This window comes from Telopea speciosissima, chromosome 2, assembly GCF_018873765.1.
Source record: "Telopea speciosissima isolate NSW1024214 ecotype Mountain lineage chromosome 2, Tspe_v1, whole genome shotgun sequence".
NCBI lineage: Eukaryota > Viridiplantae > Streptophyta > Magnoliopsida > Proteales > Proteaceae > Telopea > Telopea speciosissima.
In genome coordinates this window covers 79,876,787-79,896,984 of record NC_057917.1, presented here as the reverse complement: position 1 = coordinate 79,896,984, position 20,198 = coordinate 79,876,787, and the positions used below count along the sequence as shown (strand labels likewise).

The 20,198-nt window shown below is 37.9% G+C and overlaps 1 protein-coding gene and 1 long non-coding RNA gene across 2 annotated transcripts; one reads left to right on the top strand and one right to left on the bottom strand.

The window, feature by feature from the left end:
* Window positions 1-290: 290 nt before the first annotated feature.
* LOC122649744 lies at window positions 291-10,798 on the bottom strand. The gene is made up of 2 exons (XR_006331324.1): window positions 10,756-10,798; window positions 291-409 (listed from the first exon to the last, which is right to left on the bottom strand). It is a non-coding gene; the product is annotated as an uncharacterized LOC122649744 (long non-coding RNA).
* Window positions 10,799-13,534: 2,736 nt separating this feature from the next.
* On the top strand, window positions 13,535-19,854 carry LOC122651189 (endoglucanase 11-like). The gene is made up of 5 exons (XM_043844503.1): window positions 13,535-13,765; window positions 13,861-14,076; window positions 14,203-14,403; window positions 18,494-18,748; window positions 19,182-19,854. The coding sequence occupies exons 1-5, from the start codon at window positions 13,535-13,537 to the stop codon at window positions 19,818-19,820; spliced, it is 1,542 nt and encodes a 513-aa protein (XP_043700438.1). The 3' UTR covers window positions 19,821-19,854.
* Window positions 19,855-20,198: the final 344 nt, after the last annotated feature.

Below are 20,198 nucleotides of genomic sequence, written 5' to 3'. Positions count from 1 at the left end.
AGAGCTCTCGTCTCCTCGCTTTCAGCTTCATCAATCGATTGAGCAGTTTTGCCCAAACTCTAGGTAAGAAATTTCTATTCCAGAATTCCCAAGGGAACGTTGTCTTTGATTCTGAATCAGATTTCATTTGGAACTCTGGATTTCCTAATCTGGTCTCCTCCTCCCCCCTTTGTGACATTCTTGAACAGTTGTTACTCTGCTTACTTTGTGATTGCAACCCATTGGGATGCCTAAGATTAAGAGGAAAAGAAAGATAAAGATAATTGCTGCTATTGATTTTGAAAAATTTGATGAGAATATCATCTTTGACATCCTCAAGAGACTTGAAGCTGATACTTTGTACAATTTAAGGGTGGTATGCAAGCAATGGTATAACATGATATTTGATTCTCATTTTGCTCATTCCAACCTCTCATATGCAGTACCTGGCATCATGTAAAAAACCCTAGTCCATGGTTCTTATAAATTAGGTTTTATAGAGATGAAAGAAGGAGAGATTGTGGTTCAGGATTTAAATATAGATTTTCCAAAGCCAGTACGTGCTTCCTGCAATGGCCTTATCTTGGTGCAAGACTTCCCAAAACGTGGAGAGTTATCTGTAGGGAACCTTCTCACTAAAAAAGCGATAAAAGTGCCTGTACGTTTAGATAGCTTACCACTAGACAAGGCTATTGGGTTCACATATATTCCTCAAACAAGAGAATACAAGATTGTGCGGCAGAAGTCTGATATAAGTACTTGCAAATTTTATGAGATACTCACTCTTGGTTCTAATGAATGGAGACAGATCAAGGGGCCTGGGTTGGCTAATGGTGTAGAAGTACCCATATCTATTAACAGTTTCATACATTCCCTAATTACTAAAGAACATGGAGACTTTTTGTTTTCCATAGACACTGATGATGAAACCTCTCATAAGACTGCACTCCCACATTACAGGGCAAACGATCGTCTCCTAATGGATTTAGGAGGGGTATTATCTTTTGTGAGAATTCATACTCATCGTGCTGAAGTATGGGTTTTGGAGGACTTCTATAAGAAAGAGTGGATTAGACGACACTGCATCAACCTTGAAAGGTTTACTGGTGAACTTTGGTTCACTACACTAATTGGTAGCCTTGCAAATGGTAAAGTAATATTATTCTTTGACAGATTTGTGGACTTTGGTTCCTGTTATGTCGTTGATGTCGAACTGAATCAGGTAAAGGAGTTACCATTTATCGAGGATAACAGACGGCTTTGTATACCGCACTTAAACACCCTCATTTCAAGCAGATCGTTATTAAAGACCAGTTTATAACTTCCTCTATGATGATACTTATAGCCCAAGGTTGAAAGGTTTGGTCATATGTTGTTTAGCTTTCAATTATGTCATTATGTGATGAATAGATAGACTTGTGAGTTGTTTTCCTATAAATGATGGATTTTGTACTCGAGGAAAAGGTTAATGTATTATATGTGTCTTAAGAAACTTGGGGGAGAAAAATCACCTCCTTCCATTGGTGTTGTATTTTCTATTCTAAGAATGATTTATTTCCAATCGTCTGTTCTATTCTAATTGTGCAAACTTAAGTACAAAACACCATGCTGTACTGAAATTCATGTACTTAGGTAACCTTGGTTGCTCAAGAAAGAGAAATTACTTTCCTTTTTATTTTCGATTTAAATAACCAATTTAAAAGTGTCTTAATATTATGAAACACTAGACAGTTCATCTGATTTATTTCCATGGAAATTAGTTTCAGCAGGGACTTTGTACCATGCTGAATGAGCTTCATTGTACAAGAAAGTCAAATTATATTGTCTCTTCCTTTTTATTTTCCATTTGAAAAGATAGATGCTCTGTATAAGAACTGTTCTGTAATTATGGGTACTACAACAAAGATAGGGACTATGCCCAGCATTAAGCAATAACCAGAGCCTCCACTATTCTGATGAAAAAATTATAAAACCCTCAAAACTACCTCCTTAATTGAGATTGGGCTTCATCAATAACAGCATAAACATGAGAAACCTAGCCCCTATCGAATTATGTCCAATATTAACAGATGGTGTGTAATCAAGCCCTCCAAATCTTTTGATCATCCTATCCCTAAGTATCCTTAATCTCTTATGAACCTTGGATTCCAAAGTTTGAGCCTGCAAGATGGATGACTATTTAGCCTTTGATAGAGATGTAAGTTTAAGAAGGAAACAAATAAAGCTGGTCAGCTCCTGTATTATTTAATAGATCGAGAACTAGCTAGTAAGCTGTAGGGAAAATATTTGGTATAAGTTCTGATTTCTGTGTAATTTTTGTTAGTTTGCTAACAGATTTTGATGAATCTCACAGAAGGATCATTTCGAATTAGAGAAAACCTATAAGCATTATTACCCCATATTTTACAGACTTATTTCCATTGTGTTTTACATCTCTTTTTATTTTTCCTCTACTTATCCTGAACACTCAGAGGAATACAAGATATTTGATGGTAGCAGTCAATCAGCTTAGTTATATGATGGAAAACTTCAACTTAACATGATTACCCTTAATGCTACTAGGCCAGTTTCATTGCTTACCAAAAAGTTCCGGCCTCAAGGTTCCTAGTTGTGAAATAAGACAGAAAAGTAGTTTCCAAAAGTGACAGAAACACAACCTGCTAGGCTCGTGCTCAAGATAACACAATTCCCCTGCCAGATAGATAGATATTCACAGAGTTTAGCAAGGGGGAGATAAAAAGCTGATTCAGGTTGCTCCTTCCAGGAGAGTTTCTTGACAGAAGAACCTGGAATCTGTGATTGTAACCTGGAACTGGAAGGGTTCCTCCTACTACTCTCTATTACAGTATTGTGAATCTTTCACTTTCTGTGTTGCTTTTTGAATGGATTTAAGTGTATCCTGATAAAAGGACCCCCTTAAAAAGGCTTGGCTTTTGCATTTCCTGCCTCTCTAATTCAGTTACAGCAGTGGAAATCAAGAGGTAGGTCCAATTTGGCAATCAAAGCAGAACCAAGATAATAATTCAACCATACAAGTTCACATGGAAGATAGAGGAGTTGAAGAGTGTTCAGAAGTTCTGCAGCTCTACTTAGAAATGATGATAATCTACTTATTTGATGCTGGTCAGTCTCAAACACTACATTCTCTAGTGTTAGAAAAAAATTTCATCATAGCATGAATTACTACTGAAATTCGGTGTATAATATGTATTCATATTGGTAATGTAACTACTCCACAGGAAAAATTCACGTTTTTCATTGAGTTTTGTGTGGAGCTCTCCCTCCCTATGTAATCTCCACATTGTAGAAGTCAATATGAAAATCGCAGTCTCTAGGTCTCCTCCGCTGAGTGTGCCAGTACCCTGGTGGCTGTTTTTGTTTGCCCCTTTTCAGTCTCTCCGCCCCCCCCCCCCCACACACACACACAAACCTCGAGGTCGTTCTGCTTGATACTGTGTTAATAATGTATCCTCCTGATAAACATTACTCGATGGTGTCTCTGAATCCCCCCGCCCGCCCCCCAACGTCGCCTTTGTTTTGATTGAATCTACGACATATGCTAGAGCATGGATGTTGGATTGGATAGGATTGTGAAGAGACGTGAAGGAAGGCGTTATTTAGCTCTGAACTTAGAGCTAAATAACGCCTATCCCAACCTTATGATATCAAGCATAGCCCAGCCCTCTCGCCCCCCTTTGACATGACCCCTCTCGAACCAAAGCCCATACATCACATGATATAACCCAACCTATTTCAAAAGAAATTAACCACCTACATTCCAGGCCCATCATCTCTTAAACCCTTCGAACTCTTTACCCCATCGGCCCATCCCATTATTGCCAGACCTTCCATTAAGCCCATAGCGAATAGCTAACTAACCCTAACCCCAACTCTTTATTACCCCGCTAACTGAGGCCCAGCTAAGCACCCTCAAACCTCCCATTCGAAGTTGCTTTAGACGTGGGAGGTTTGAGTTTGTCAGTTACATCTGCAATTCGACTCCTCTACTTCCGCCTGTCCTTAGTGCCGTGTACTTTCCACACACAAGCAAGACGGAATGTACCTCCTTACCCCTGCCTGAGCGCCTTGCCCGAGCAACTTACCGCTAACTGAGGCTTGTGTGTGGGGGTAAGGCCAACCTATTTCAAAAGAAACCACCTGCATTCCATTCCATTCCATACATCATTCACGTGTAACCCTTATTATAACTGTTTACCCCACATTCCATTACCAGCCCTTCGTTCACGTGACTGCGGAAAGGCGGATTCCCCCCCCCTTCTTATTGTATACATGCTTACAGATTACAGGGTAGAGTTAGGGTTTTCTCACCAGTTTCAGAGTTCACCAAAATGGATTGATCGGAGCTGTCTACTTCAGGATTCTGTGTATGAGCTTTCGTCTTCTCTTTCGGCTTCATCAATAGATTGAGCAGTTGTGCCCAAACTCTAGGTAAGAGATTTCTACTTCAGAGTTCCTCATTGATTCTGAATCAGATTTCATATGGGAAATCTGTATTTCCTAATCTGGTCATTTTTCTTGTTTTTTCGCCCTTTTCTTGTTACATTCTTGAGCCGTTGTGCGGTTGGGATAATCTTACTGACTCTGCTTTACAGAATCTCGGTTTACTTTGTGATTGCAAACATTTGAGATGACTGAGAATAAGAGTACGGCGATAGAGGAAAAGATATATGCTGGTCTTGCCTTGAACAATTTTAATGATACTATCTTCTTCGACATCCTTAAGAGACTAGAAGCTGATACTCTATACAATTTAAGGGTGGTATCCAAGCAATGGTATAACCTTATACTTAATGATCCTCATTTTGCTAATTCCAACCTCTCTTATGCGGTATCTGGTGTCATGCTTCAAACCCCAGACCAAGTTTCTTTTAAATTGGGTTTTATAGAGATGAAAGAAGGAGAGATTACCGTTAGGGATTTAAATATGGGTTTTCCGGAGCCAATACTGGCTTCTTGCAAAGGCCTTGTCTTGGTGAAAGACTTCCCAGAAGTTGGAGATATATTTGTAGGGAACCTTGTCACTAAAAAAGCGATGAAAGTGCCTGTACGTTTAGCTAGAAGAGACAAGGTTATGGGGTTCACATATATTCCTCAAAAAAGAGAATACAAAATCGTCCTCCAGGTATATAATAGAAGTACTGGCTTTGTTTATAAGATACTCACTCTTGGTTCTAATGAATGGAGAGAGATCGGGCCTCAGTTGGCGGCTTTGTGTCAAGACAAACCGATATCTATTAACAGTTTCATACATTTCCTAAATTATGAAAACTTCTTGTTTTCCATAGACACTGCTGCTGAAACCACTCATAAGACTGCACTCCCGTGTTACTACCCAAAATTTAGTGTCCTAATGGATTTAGGAGGGGTTTTATCTTTTGTGACAATTTATAATCGTGGTGGTGAAGTATGGGTTTTGGAGGACTTGTATAAGAAAGTGTGGATTAGACGACACTGCATCAACCTTAAAGGCTTGCCCGCTGAAGTTGTGTATCCTACACCAATTGGTAGCTTTGGAAATGGTAAAGTAATATTGTACTTTGACAGAACTTTGTCCTTTGGTTCCTGTTATGTAGTTGATGTCGAATTACAGCAGGTTAAGGAGTTACCATTTATCAAGGGTAACAGATTGCATTGTGTGCCGCACTTAAGCACCCTCATTTCAAGGTGATCGTTAGAGAAGATCATTTTATAACTTCCTCTATGATGATAATTAGCCCAAGGTTGGAAGGTTTGGTCATTATGTGATGAATAGATAGACTTGTGAGTGGTTTTCCTATGAATGTTGGATTTTATGCTCAAGGAAAAGGTTAAATGTGTTATATGTGTCTTAAGAAAACTTGGGGGAGAAAAATGACCTACTTCCATTGTTGTTGTATTTTCTATTTTAAGAATGATTTATTTCCAATCCTGTTCTATTCTTATTGTGCAAACTTAAAATACAAAACACCATTCTGCAGTGAAATTCATGTATTCAGGTAACCTTGGTTTCACAAGAAAGTAAAATTGCTTTCCTTTTATTTTCTATTTAAAGGACTAATTTAAAAGGGTCTTATTATTATGAAAAAACTAGACACTTTATCAGCTTTATTTCCATGGAAATTAGTTTCAGCAGGGACTCTGTACCATGCTGAATGATCGCCCGTGGTTGTACAGGATTGTTAAATTATATTCCTTATCCTTCTATTTTTACTGAGGCTTGGGGTTATGCGGCCATCGTGCTGCATGCAACTCCTAGGTTGCCACCTCAGCATAGATGCCCGTCTGATGGTTGGGCATCGAGCTCCTCAACAATACCATTCAAAATTCAAATTTGAAAGGAACTCTTGGATGGGGCATATGTGCTGAGGCGGTGACATGGGAGTTGCGTTCAACATGATGGCCGCAGAGGAGCCCAATCCTTATTTACACTTGAAAAAAGAGAGAATCTGTTTGTGTGAGAACTGTTCTGAAATCCCCCCCCCCTTCTCTCTCTCTCTCTCTCTCTCTCACATACACACAAATTGTCTTTTGCCCTTCTCCATTCCCTTCCTAATGCAACTCCATTCCCCTAACCGCTTCCCTCGTCTCTGGAAGATCAGGTTCTCTCTCTCATTATTATATTTCCACATCATTGGATGGGGAAATTGGTTACAAATTATGTTGGTAAGATTCGTGGTTTCAAAAAGACACCCAAGAAAATGTCTAGTTTTAAAATTTCCTTCTAGCATGAAAACTATAAAGTTTGTTAACTATCCCGTAAAATTGTTACAGACTCACCCATGGAAAAAATATACTTTTGGAAGTTTTTTTTTTTTGGTTTTTTTGATAGGTTAGCCCCAAGGAGAAAGATTACGTTTATATAAAAATAAATATCTTTTGAAAGTTCTTTCTTAGCATGAAACTATAAAGTTTGTCAACTATCCCATTAAATTAGTTTCAGAATAGATAATGACATCATATCTTTAATTAAAAAACCAATCAAACTAAAATCAAGAGTTCAAAACTTTTTTTTGTTGTAGAGCTGAGAGAAAGAGAGTCTTTTTGTGTTATGTGGACAAGGGGAATGATGTGAAGAGGGCGAAACAGGGGTGAGTCAGCTGAGTGCGTGCGTGCTTCTTTTGTTTAAATCTATTAACTAATACATGAGCTGACCTAACTGCCTCCCTTTATGTTTTATAAATAAACAGAACCTCAAAATGATCAAAATATGATACTATATTATATAAGAGATGGAATAGCTTCCAAGGTTTCCAGAAGAAAAAAAAAAATTAACCACCAACATTCCAGGCCCACATCATCTCGTAAACCCTTCTAACTCTTTACCCCCATCGGCCCATCCCATTATTGCCAGCCCTTCCATTAAGCCCATAGCCAATATCTAACAACCCTAATCCCAACTCTTTATTTTACCCCGCTAACTGAGAGGCCCAGCAAATCACCCTCAAACCTCCCATTCTATTCTAAGTTGCTCTTGGGAGGTTTGAGTTTGTCAGTTACATCTGTAGGTTGGTGTTCATAGAGACCTCCCCATATTTATATCATCTCCCTCCACCTCGGTTTTCCGTCCCCAACTCATCTGTAGCTCATCTTAGCTAGCTCTCCTTCAACTCTTAGGATCAGGATCGTCTTCAGGGAGCAGGGAACACTCAGGGGGTTGCTGCCAGCTGTTGGGCTATGCTGCACACATCCCTAAGCGTGCACCGAGATGTATGCGGTACAGCTCAACCGCTGGATGCCCCTTGACAGCACCCTGGGCACACACTTCCCTGGAGACAAGCTAAATTCTCTTAGCTAGCCCTCCTTCAATCACTGCTTATACATTGTTCTTGTGGGAATTTTAAATGCAGATATATATAATCAAGAACTCCAAGTCCTGTCCTAAAAAAACTAAATGGGAAAAAAAATAATAATAATAATTAGGGAATAAAAATGACTATCTATCATTTTCGGACAGCTTGTCTATGGTTAAAAGACCATTTATTCAGTCTTGAAATGCAAAGGTTGAGTTTCAAGGCCATAAGTACAGATTTGGCACATGATCGAAAAAGAAGATATTGGGGGGTTAAGTGGGCAACCCCCCAATCCCTGAACTGTTGTTGACCTTGATGTTTCTCCATGGTTGTCACACATTCATTGCATAATCCAAAGCCCTTACTTAGGTGTGATCGATCAAAACCCAATTTCAAGAGTATTAATTTGCTCAAGGTAAGCAAGCTCATTTGATTCGATCTTGTCATATACAGGCATTATTACAAAGGTTGAGTTTTAAGGCCAGCATAAGTCCAGTAGATTTGCCTTAATTTGTTAGATCGCATAGACCAGTGCAAAATCTCATGGAGCAAGAAGCAATGTAAATACTATCAAAGAAGGCCTGGCCTGGGTGGGGACAAAAAACACTTTGGCATTAATTACCATCACCATGAGGATTAAGAGGGAATTAATTAGGGAAGATCCATTAGAATTTAATAATTCATCCTCTAAGTTTAAGCTTTTTCTTGTGGAAGGTGCATGCTTGTGGGTATTATTACTTTATTAGGGTATTTAACTAAGCTTTTTCTTAATGATAATTTGCGTTTTAATTGTATGGATCAATTTTCGGTACAGATCATAAGCAAGCTTGAGTTTAGAACTCGTTGCCATCATGCTCTTGTGGTTAACAGATGTTTATATCTATGAAAATGATATCGTAGCCAACAACAAACATAAGGGTGTCAATTTCCATATGTCCTGAATTAATTGATCATTGCAGATTTGGGTTCGGTTTGGATATTTATGAAACCGATAAAGATCAAATTGAATTGGACCAATCAATCAAATTCACCTATTACTAATACAAAATCAATTCAACCCAATCAAATCAGATCGAACCGACCCGACTCGACCAAGTGACACCCTTAAGTATACGTATTGTAAGGCTATAGAATTTTTTTTTTTTTTTTTGGGCAGGGGAAATAAATAGCGCGATACATTGGATTGAGCTCCTCTCCAGGGAGCTCAGCACACCCAAGGGGCATCCAGCCGTTGGGCCGTGCTGCAGAAACCCTAGGCGTGCGCCAAGATGTGAGCAGCACAGTTCAACCACTCCCTGGACGCTGAGCTCCCTGGAGAGGAGCTGGATCCCTATACACTCGCTTAAATCAAGCAAACAAAATAATCCATTTTGAAGGATTGAGGCTGGAGGAACGGATTCAATTATTTGTATTTTTTCCCTTGGTTTCGTAGGTGACCCTATATCTACCACATGGGGTTTAAGTAGGGGTGTCAATTGGTTGGGCTCAGTAGGATTCGGGCGGGCCTAACTGGGCCTCAGGATCCTTAAAGCCTGCACCGTGATCATCCGTTTAAGTATTTGGGCCAGGCCTGGTCCAGCTAAAATCAGGCTAGTGTAATCGGACCTTAAACAGGCCTTAAATGGTGCAAAACCGGGCCACGGGTCTGTTTAAATTTAAACAGTACAACCTTAATAACTATGAGTGGAAAAAACCCTAAGATACAAAAACAGAAATGAGTGAAAAAAATGAGTTGAGAGAAGTGTCATACAAAATGGATTTATGTTTGAATGATTATCAACAAATTTAGCGTCTATAAGAACCAAAAGATGGATGTTCCACGAGGGTTTTTTTTATGTTTGGTTGATATTGATTCATGAATGGTTGATGGTTGGTAAATGATTTAAAACAAGAGATGGGTTTTCTTCAATGGTATGATGGAAATTAGAAATAGGATCCCATGGGATGAAAATCATGTTGGAACAAGCAATGTTTACCTTTTCAAACTTGATGGTTGGGTTCACTAGCCTTTAAGAATGAGTTAAAAAAGCCTAAAAATTCAGGCTGATCGGGTGCCCAACGGACTAGGACCTCACACCGGGACTGTCAAACGTACTGAGCTTGGCCAGACAGGTTTGATCAAGTCTGCCGGGCCTGGCCTGGATTTGACACCACTAAGGTTTAAGGACCTTTAATACCCAAATTAAATAAAGTAACTCATGCGTTGGGAAGCAGTTGAGGCGGATTCTCCTTTATATACCTACGTAGAGTTCTAGGGTTTTCTCACTTGTTTTCAGAGTTCGTGAAAATAGATTGACCGGAACTGTCTAATTCAGGATTCTTTGTAAGAGCTTTTGTCTTTACTTTCAGCTTCATCGATCGGTTAAGCACTTGTGCCCAAATTCTGGGCAAGAGTTTTTATTTTATTTTTTTTTAAACTTCAGCATTCTCAGCGGAACATTATGGAAATCGGGATTTCCTTAAATTGGCTTTTTCATTTTTTTTGGGGGTGATTTTCTGGAACCTTTTATAGTTTGACCAGTTGTTCCCAAACTCTAGGTAAGAGATTTCTACTTCAGAATTCTTAGGGAACACTAGCATTGATTCGGAATTAGATTTCAAATGGAAATTTGGGTTTCATAATCTGGGCAGTTCCCTTTTTTTTTTTTTTTTTGGTTCTCTTTTTGTTACATTCTTTAACTGTTGTGCATTTGGGATAATCGATGCTGATTTTGTTGGACAGAAATATCTCTGCTTACTTAGTGATTGCAACCATTTGGGATGACTAAGATCAAGAGGAAGAGAAAGATAAGGATATCTGCTGCTCTCGATTTGGAAAAATCTGATGAGATCATCTTCAATATCCTTAAGAGACTCAGCTTATACTTTGTACAGTTTAAGGGTGGTATGCAAGCAAAGACTAGAAACTTATGCTTTGTACAGTTTAAGGGTGGTATGCAAGCAATGGTATAACCTGATATTTAATCCTCATTTTGCTAATTCCAACCTCTCTTATTCAGAACCTTGTATCATGCTCCAAACCCTAGTCTATAGTTACGCACAAGGGAAGGGATCCAAATTCTCTTATTATAGATCGAGTTGTATAGAGATGAAAGGAGGAGCGGTCGTTGTTAAGGATTTGAATATGCGTCTTAAGGGGCCAGTACATGCTTCCTGCAATGGCCTTGTCTTGGTGAATGACTTCCCAAAAATTGAAGATCTATTGGTAGGAAATCTTGTCAGTAGAAAATCGATGAAAGTGCCTGTACATTTACCTTGTGTACCATACAATGCTTTAGGGTTCACATATATTCCTAAAACAAGAGAAATAAGATTGTGTGCCAGATGTTTGATAAAAGTACTAGCCTTGTTTATAAGATCATGATACTCACTCTTGGTTCTAATGAATGGAGACAAGTCAAGGTGCCTCAGTTGGGTTTGAATTTATTTACAAAAGCCATATCTGTTAGCAGTTTCGTGCATTTACTAATTATAGATATTAAGGGTGATGAACAACACTTCCTGTTTTCCATAGACACTACTGATGAAACTTCTCATAAGACTGCACTCCCGAATTACAAGGCAAGAAATCGTCATTTCCTAATGGATTTAGGAGGGGTTTTATCTTTTGTTATAGTTTATGAGGATCGCGCTGAAGTATGGGTTTTGGAGGACTTTTATAAGAAAGAGTGGATTAGACGACACTGCGTCAACCTTCAATTTGAAAGGTTCGGTCGACCGGTATTCCCTATACCAATTGGTAACCTTGGAAATAGTAAATTACTATTACTCGTAGACAGATTTGAGAGCCTCACTAACTGTTATGTAGTTGATATAGACCTGCAACAGGTAAAGGAATTACTATTTTTCAAAGGTAAAGGACATTATTGTATACCGCACTTAAACAGCCTCGTTTCAATCTGATATTTGTAGAGGACCATTTTGTAATTTCCTCTACTATGATACTTGCCAAGGTTTGAAAGGTTTGGTCGTAAGGATTATTGCCTCCATTTTTTCTCAGGATCTACTATTATATTGCTTAGTTTTAATTTTTAGAAGGCATCAAGCTGTATGAGATGTATGAGACAACCATTTAGCTTGACATTTGATGGCTTTCACTTGAAAGTAGAAAAGACTTTCTAGATTTGATATACCTTCTTAGTTTTATTTAAATGTGTTTGGATTTGTTATTTTGTCACTTTGAAGCTGTTTTGAAGGTTGTGGTATAAATTATAAATAATTGAGCTTTAATAATTTACCAAAAAAAGGTATGTATAAACTAGAAGAGAAAGAGGACGCTACCTAGGTGCGGTGGTGTGCTGCCCCTTTGCCCAGACACAGGAGAATACGAAATAACCATCATACCCCCATGAAAAGGTGAAAAATCCCAGTGTGGTGACTATCATTTCATGTGCCCTTGTGTTTGGATATATGGGCAGCACACCACATGCGCTCAGATAGCATTCTTTCTCCCAAACTATAAAATTGATTTTGCAAGTGAAGATTTCAAGTATGTCATTATATTGATGAATAGATGATTTGTAGTTGTTTTTTCTATGAATGTTGAATTTTGTACTCAAAGAAAGGTAAATGTGGTATGTGTCTAAGAAATTTGAAAGAAAAAAAAAAAAAACCTTCCATGGGTATAGTGTATTCGATTCTGGGAAGTATTTCCAATCTTTTGTTTTATGTTAATTGTGCTAACTTAGAATACAAAAACACCACGTCATAGAAGCCCATGGCATTTTTAGGTTCCTCAATCATACACCTTCTCAACCTGATTTGACACTGAAGATACCTTTGGAATTTAAGCTCCATAAACAATTATCCACATAATAGCAACAAAATCCCTCCAAGAAATCAATATCGTCACCATTACCCTCCACCCATCTCTCTGTTTGAGAAACAAAATCCCAAACTTTTATTACCCTAGGGAATTGAAGAACTAAGACAGGATCCAAGCAAAGGGGAGAAACTAAGACAAGATCCAAGCAAAGAACTCCTACAAAAGAGGGATCCAAGCAAGAGGAACCCTCCAAGGGGCACCACCAAGAACCTCATCTAATAGTCCAAATGGGAGACACCCACTTCTCCACAAGAAAGTAATCCCCAACCCTTAACGAATTTTGTTTAGGTGGAAACCCTTTGTAGGCTTCTTGGGTGGCCTTGTTGGGGAGGGGGAGGGGGGGGGGGGGAGGAATTGCCCCATCCTCGCTCCTTGTATCTTTTTGTTTCTTTCATTTTCTTTAAACAATGATTTGTGACTAATTTATAGTCTCAATTGAGGAAAAAGAAAAAGAGAGTATGAATAAGCAAACTGACCTTTGAAGTTGTATAACATAAACAAAAGAATTGAGTTTTCCTTTATACATGGTCAAGGGAGAATCTTTTGAATAATGGGTTGTGATGGTGTCCATAAGAGATAGGGGAATAGTTAGGGATATTATCGACCATTCATCAGTAAGGATTGATATTTATGATCATTGATGACTGAACGATTCCTTCACCATGCGGTGAAAGAGAACTTTTCCCTAAATAAGAAAACCATAAAACTATACATATGTAAATGTAACATATGTTAAACTAAATGACTAGTGGCAAGTGAAAGTCAATACAGTTTACAGAGATTAATGGTTTAACTGAAAGAGACCAGGAAAGTGGAGAGGACAAGTCATCTTTTTCTTTAAAAGTGTAATAGAAATGGTATAAGCTTCCCCAAGGGGAGAAATTAACTTCATTCCTCCTCCCTTCTTAACGGTTTGAAGTTCTTGAAGGGAGGGCCAATGATGGGGAGAAAACAACTTGGAGTTCTTGGAATTCCAAAACATCTACAACAATGTTACCTACTATTCTTCTTCATCTTCATCATCTTCCCCACTGTTCGAGCTTTCGATTACGCCGATGCTTTAGCCAAGAGTCTACTCTACTTCGAATCTCAACGATCAGGTCGATTACCATATGATCAAAGAGTCACTTGGCGATACCATTCCGGTCTCACTGACGGTCTAGAACAAGGAGTAAGTTTTCCAACTTCACATCGCAAATCCAAGTAGTCCAAATTTCAAATTTGTTTTTAGTTCTTAGAACATTTACAAATGAATCATAACTACAGGTAGACCTGGTTGGAGGATATTATGATGCAGGTGATCACGTCAAGTTTGGCCTTCCAATGGCTTTCACTATGACAATGCTATCATGGAGTGTCATTGAATATAGCAACCAGATTGCGGCGCTCGGCGAAGAGTATAAGCATGCATTGAAAGCAATCAAATGGGGAACAGATTATTTGATTAAGACACACACTAGCCCTAATGTCTTATGGGCCGAGGTATTATAGATTTTTTTTTGGAACTAATGAAAAATATATTAACGAAACATAGAGAATCTTTCCTCCAAATTGAATTGTGTTAGGATTGATATATAAATCGATAATGATGAATTAATTCATGTATAGGTGGGTGATGGAGACACAGATCACTACTGTTGGCAACGTTCGGAGGACATGACGACACCGAGACGAGCTTACAAGATCGATAAGAAGAATCCAGGTTCGGAACTGGCAGGTGAGACAGCGGCAGCCATGGCCGCGGCATCAATCGTGTTAAGGAAATCAAATCCTCATTACTCGCAGCTACTCTTACATCACGCAAGACAGGTGAGTTCCAGACTACTTACTTGGAATGTAAAGAATACACAAGAAATCACGTAAAAATTGTGAGACAAATAAAATATCATTGGTTAGTCTTAATCCAAAGATTGTGGACACGTAATTTACGTCACCTCATCTAATCATTGGTGGATTTTCAACCTATTAAATTTTTTTGGGAGAATAAAATATCGTTGGTTTTTTTGTTGTTGTTGTGCGAATAGACATTATATTTAGGGTCGACTGCAGGCTGCGCCCAAACACATGGGGGTGGGGTGATCATTTCGCCCACCCCATGGGTTGGGAGGCGAATTTAGGCTCTCGGCATAGAGAACATTTGACCATTTATTTAACGAAGCTCAAAAAAGTAAAAACGATCTCTTACAAGAGAAGCCTCGAAACCCCAAGAGGACAAAAGAAGAAGAATCATACATCCAAAAATAAATCATCCTTAGGCAAGGGAAGCATCACGAACCAAGTGATTAATCCCATGGATTCCAGATTTCCATGGCGGTTGGAAGTAGGGGTCACAATGGGTTAGGTAGGATTGGGCAATGACCTTACCCTTACAGGCCATTAGCAATGACTTAGGCCTTGGTATCAGATCCTGTATTAGCTAGTATCGATCGATATTGATACTGATATGAATTGGATGTATTAGACTGAATTGAATTGTTTTACCCCTCTAAAAACTAATAGAGTAACGATTAGGTATTGATATCAATAATGGCTGATACTGATACAAATCGACCAATCCAATATCGATACCTAAAACAATGCATGGTGTTTAGGGGCATTGAAGGGAGAGGGGGGGATCTACACTCTAACTTTATAGGGTAAGATCAGGATACGTCTTTACAATTTCCCCATTAGGGTATGAGTAAAATTTTCCATTAGCTGATTAAAAATGTAAGATGAGTAAAACATAGTGTTATGGGTACTTTAACCTAGCTTTAAGTATGTATGCGTATGGACCATGGGTCTACAACTGCCTAATAATAGGAAGCCCTGAACTGAAGGGAAATATCCCAAGCCGGACCTATCCGTCTGTTTCTCCAAGAATCTTTGCACGAGCTGATAATCGAAAGATCTTTCTACTGCAACTCAAAACTGATAGAAGTCCAAATATATTGGTGCGGATGCGAAGATTTGATTCATCTCCTCAAATTTCTCTCCCACCAAATATGGTTGATGATCACACAAAATGCCAGGTCTTCTCTTTTTTTCTTTTATATTGACTTTATTTAAATCAAAATTCTAATTCCACTTTTATTAAAAAAGATTGGTTCTGCCATCTCAATATTTTTTTAGAAGAAAAAACTTTTCTTGCAAAAGAGGGTTTCTTAGATTATTAGAGTCTTGCCACATGCATGGAATAAAGATTTTGACCATTATATCATTTGGAGCATATATTTCCCTTTAATTATCGTCACATGCCAAATTTCATTCTTTGTTTCAGTTATAAGATCCAAATTTCGTTTTCTTCCACTTACTTTATAAATTTCACTTTGCATGCAAATATATTTAAAATGAAACATATGGGTAGACGATAAGATAGACAGAATTTCCACAAAGTTTCTGTTCCACCTAAATTATGAAGTGGTTTAACAGTAGTGCAAGAAACCCCTTCTAATTGTCAACGTAGGAAACTTACTCTTTTTGACAATATAAAAAAATGTCATAGCTTATAACTGAGATTTTTTTATTAACAATATTCCATAATTAATGTGTCAAATAAGGGAAAGGATCTCTACTTGGTGGTGTTTTCTACGCTCTCTCATAGGGCACCATGAGATACACCTTCTGTCCCCTGGGTAGATAGATACCCAGACGTGCTCAACCATTGGCCTAACTTACCCGTCAGATAATTACTTTATTTTTTTTGTCCTCTTCATATGTCACTTTTTTTTAAGAGATATTAAAATCATGTCATTTCACATTCAATTTTTTAAATATAATTTATAGGGAATGATGTTTGGTAATGGATGATACCATAAATGAAAGGAACAACATTAGTTTTTTTTTCGGTTTTTTTTTTTTTTTGATGGATAGGGAAGGGATTGAGTATCATAAACTGCAGCATTTGATCAACTAAGAATTCAGTGCAGGTAGCAGAAATTTTTGAACATGAGTAATTTCTGTGTGAATATCATTATATGGCACAAGACAGATTTATTTCTGCATAAACTTTGTAGGAATGTTTGTCCTGAAACCATTTGAGATTTGACAGTATCTATGATCAGTTATTTAAGACTTTATCGATTTTCAAATCAATTATTTCTTAATTTATTGGCTTCAATATATAATAAGTCATACAGTTGAGATGGCTCATTAGGGGAAGATTAACTAGCTTTCGATAGAGTAAGCAGCATACCATTTGGGATTTATATACCTAACCAGTTTACCCAATTGTTGAGTTCTAACAAGTTGATCAGAGGATGTGAGTGTTTCAATAGTTGACTCTTTATTAGACATTGTCGCCATTTTGAGAGAAGCCGTTGCAATAATAGAATAATCAAAAGAAGACGTATTAATTTGGGGATCATCCAAGGTATATATTATGTAGCTATCAATATAACTACATTCAATGTAAGAAGTTGATATTGGCTCTCATAACTAGAAGGGCTGACCTAAGAAGCTTATCTAGGTGGCCCATCAATTATACCATGTGATAGGATGATATAGCAATTATGACCGTTGGATAGACAAGTCTTTTTTAAGATTAATTACATGTCAAATTTTAGGACTCAATTCAATCAAATATCCTCTTATTTAATTAATTAGTGACATCCATCTTTCTATTTTCTAACTATCCATGTATGCCCATACCCCCTCCTTTAATCCCTCGATTTTCGTTCGCAACTTCACTAACTCTATTTAGACTGAAATTTAATATATAAGTTGAGACTTTAAAGATTGGTATCTATAAAATTTAAGCACCATCATCTAATCTGCCATGTAGCAAAAACCTAAACACAAATTTGGTCCAAAATTATTGATGTTCCTGAAACTTTTTTGTACAAGCTAGGTTAAATATTTCAGTTCGGATCTGTTGTAAGGTCCATATCATATAAGCCTTACTACCCAAAAACAGGTCCATGTCAACCTGACAGGTTGAACTAAACAACCAAGTTACTTATAACCTAAGAAATCCAGTTGACATGGCTCGCTTTGGTGTGACCTATTTGATTAGATTGTCTGTCTTACTAATTTATTTGAAGTCTTAAAAAGTTATACGTTAGACCAACTAAGGATATAAAGTATCGAATTTGAATTGAATTTAGCATTCTTTGTATCCGCGTCTGATTACTTTTCAAATTGATTGGAATAATTTTGAACACTGATTTTTTGAATATGGATTCCCTTAGTGTATATGAATACCAATCGAATTTTTTTTACTGTGCGTTTATATCCCTGGTGGAGACAGAAAAGTGGAATCGTGAGTTTGGAGAGAGCGGTGCTATAGTCTCACTGTCTGCAATGAATGGAGAATTGAATCAAACGAAAATTCGAGAAGACTAGGTGAAGTGCATAATCTACTACCCCACTAGGGTTGATCTTGAAGTATCGTATCTGAAATTACATAGTTGTCCTCATGATATTTTTTTCCCATTTAATTTATTGTTTAATTACTTATAATATACCATTAGTATTATAAATATTGTATATAAAACTAGTATTTAATTATATTTTATAATAGGACCTAAACTGATCGGATAATATCCGGTTTGAAATCTGAATATTCGTAACCGCATCTGATTAGCTTTCGAATGGATTTAGATAGTTTCTAAAAATCGATTTTTTGAATATGGATTTTCCTAAATAGATACGAACATGGATCGAATATGGATTTTTGACTGTCTATTTACATCCCTAGTTTCAATTGATCAACCCATAAACTGAACCTCCAAATCGAGTTGATGATAGACCGGGTTTGATTGATAACCATATTTTTTTATTTTAGTATGTTTGGTTAGAGGTAAATTAAGTGAGTGAAAGTGAAGTAAAAAACCAAACGCTCCATTGAAAAGTTCCCTTATTTCTCTTTTTCCATTTCATTTTACTTAATAAATTAAATGAGGTCTTCTTTGTTTTGTAGGTGTTTGAGTTTGGAGACAAGTACAGAGGAAAGTACGACAACAGTATTGAAGTGGCTAAGAGCTTCTATCCATCAGTAAGTGGTTATAAAGATGAGTTGTTATGGGGAGCTCTGTGGCTTTTTAAGGCCACTGGCAATGAGGATTACTTGAAATACATTATCCAAAATGCTCAGAGCTTTGGTGGGACTACTTGGGCAATTGCTGAGTTCAGCTGGGATATAAAGTATGCAGGTGTTCAAATAATTGCTTCAATGGTTAGTCTCTTCAATCTCTCATTCTATTTTCTTCAACTTTGACTATATGAGAGAGAGAGAGAGAGAGAGAGAGAGAGAGAGAGAGAGAGAGAGAGGAAACTGCGGTTGTCAGAAAAATCCAACATTGACCCGCCCTCAGGTTCGGACTAGGCTGATCGTGATTTGCCCTAACTAGGGGGGGTGGGGGGAAGGAAGATGCGTGAGCTGGACAGTCTGGGAACTGGTTGGGTCGTTGGGCTGGGCTGGGCTCAGTCTTAGGCCTTAACCCTAACCCGATCTGGCCCTGACTCAAGGCTGGGAATTCCCAATCTTGACCCGCCATCAGGGCCAAGGTATCTCAACCCACGGCAGGCTCGGGCTGTCAAGACCAAACTTGCACCCGAGATGAAACTGAATTTGGATCCCTAAAGCTGCTTCTTGTTCCTATTTACAGTTGATGGTGGAAGCAGAAACCAAAGAGCAAACAACTGTACTTGAACAGTATAGATCGAAAGCTGAACATTATCTATGTGCATGTCTTAACAAAACCCACAAACTTAATGTTGATCGAACACCAGGAGGTTTGTTATACGTCCGTCAATGGAACAATATGCAGTACGTATCCACATCAACATTCCTTCTCACTGTTTACTCAGATTACTTACAAAGCTCAAATCAGAAATTATATTGCCAAAGAGGAGTAGTGGAACCCCAAGAAATGCTCTTATTTGCCAAATCTCAGGTGGATTATATATTGGGTTCCAATCCAATGGGAATAAGCTACCTAGTAGGGTTTGGATCAAGGTATCCACAGAGAGTACACCATAGAGATTCATCAATTGTATCTTATAGAAAGAACAAAGAGTTTATAGGTTGCACACAAGGGTATCATAATTGGTATGGAAGGAAAGAAGCAAACCCTAATGTTCTAGTGGGAGCCTTAGTTGGTGGTCCTGATTTTCATGATCATTTCATGGACAAACGTGGTGATTACAGACAGTCTGAGGCTTGCATCTACAATACTGCTCCATTGGTTGGAATTTTCGGAAAACTACATCACTTAGAGAAAACTTATCTTGTAACCAGTCAATGATTTCTTGATTCAATCAGATCACAATAAAATGAAATTTAGATAAGGTTTTTTTTTTTTTTTTTCATTTTCTTTTTGTTCGTTTTTAAATTCATCTTTTTATTTTCGTTAAAAAGATTCATTGATAAGTTTTGGTAGCGTTGGTGTGGCCTTCAAACTTTTCTTGATTCAATTGATTGGAAGATAACTCACTGCTATTATGAAGCCAACCCTGTTGCTGATTTCTTGGCAGAATCAGCAGCAAAATTTCAAGATTCTTCATTGATGGTGTCCCTTCCCCCTCAGTTCATGATGACCTTGTGATGAATGCTCAATGTAGATCAAGGTTTAAGGTATTTTCCCCCATTCTGCTTGTTTGTTTTCTTGGTGTTTTTATTTCCT

Coding starts and splice junctions, on each gene's coding strand:
- LOC122651189 (XM_043844503.1), top strand. CDS start 13,535: ATGGGGAGAAAACAACTTGGAGTTCTTGGAATTCCAAAACATCTACAA. Junction 13,766..13,860: donor CTGACGGTCTAGAACAAGGA/GTAAGTTTTCCA, acceptor TCATAACTACAG/GTAGACCTGGTTGGAGGATA. Junction 18,749..19,181: donor TTCAAATAATTGCTTCAATG/GTTAGTCTCTTC, acceptor TCCTATTTACAG/TTGATGGTGGAAGCAGAAAC.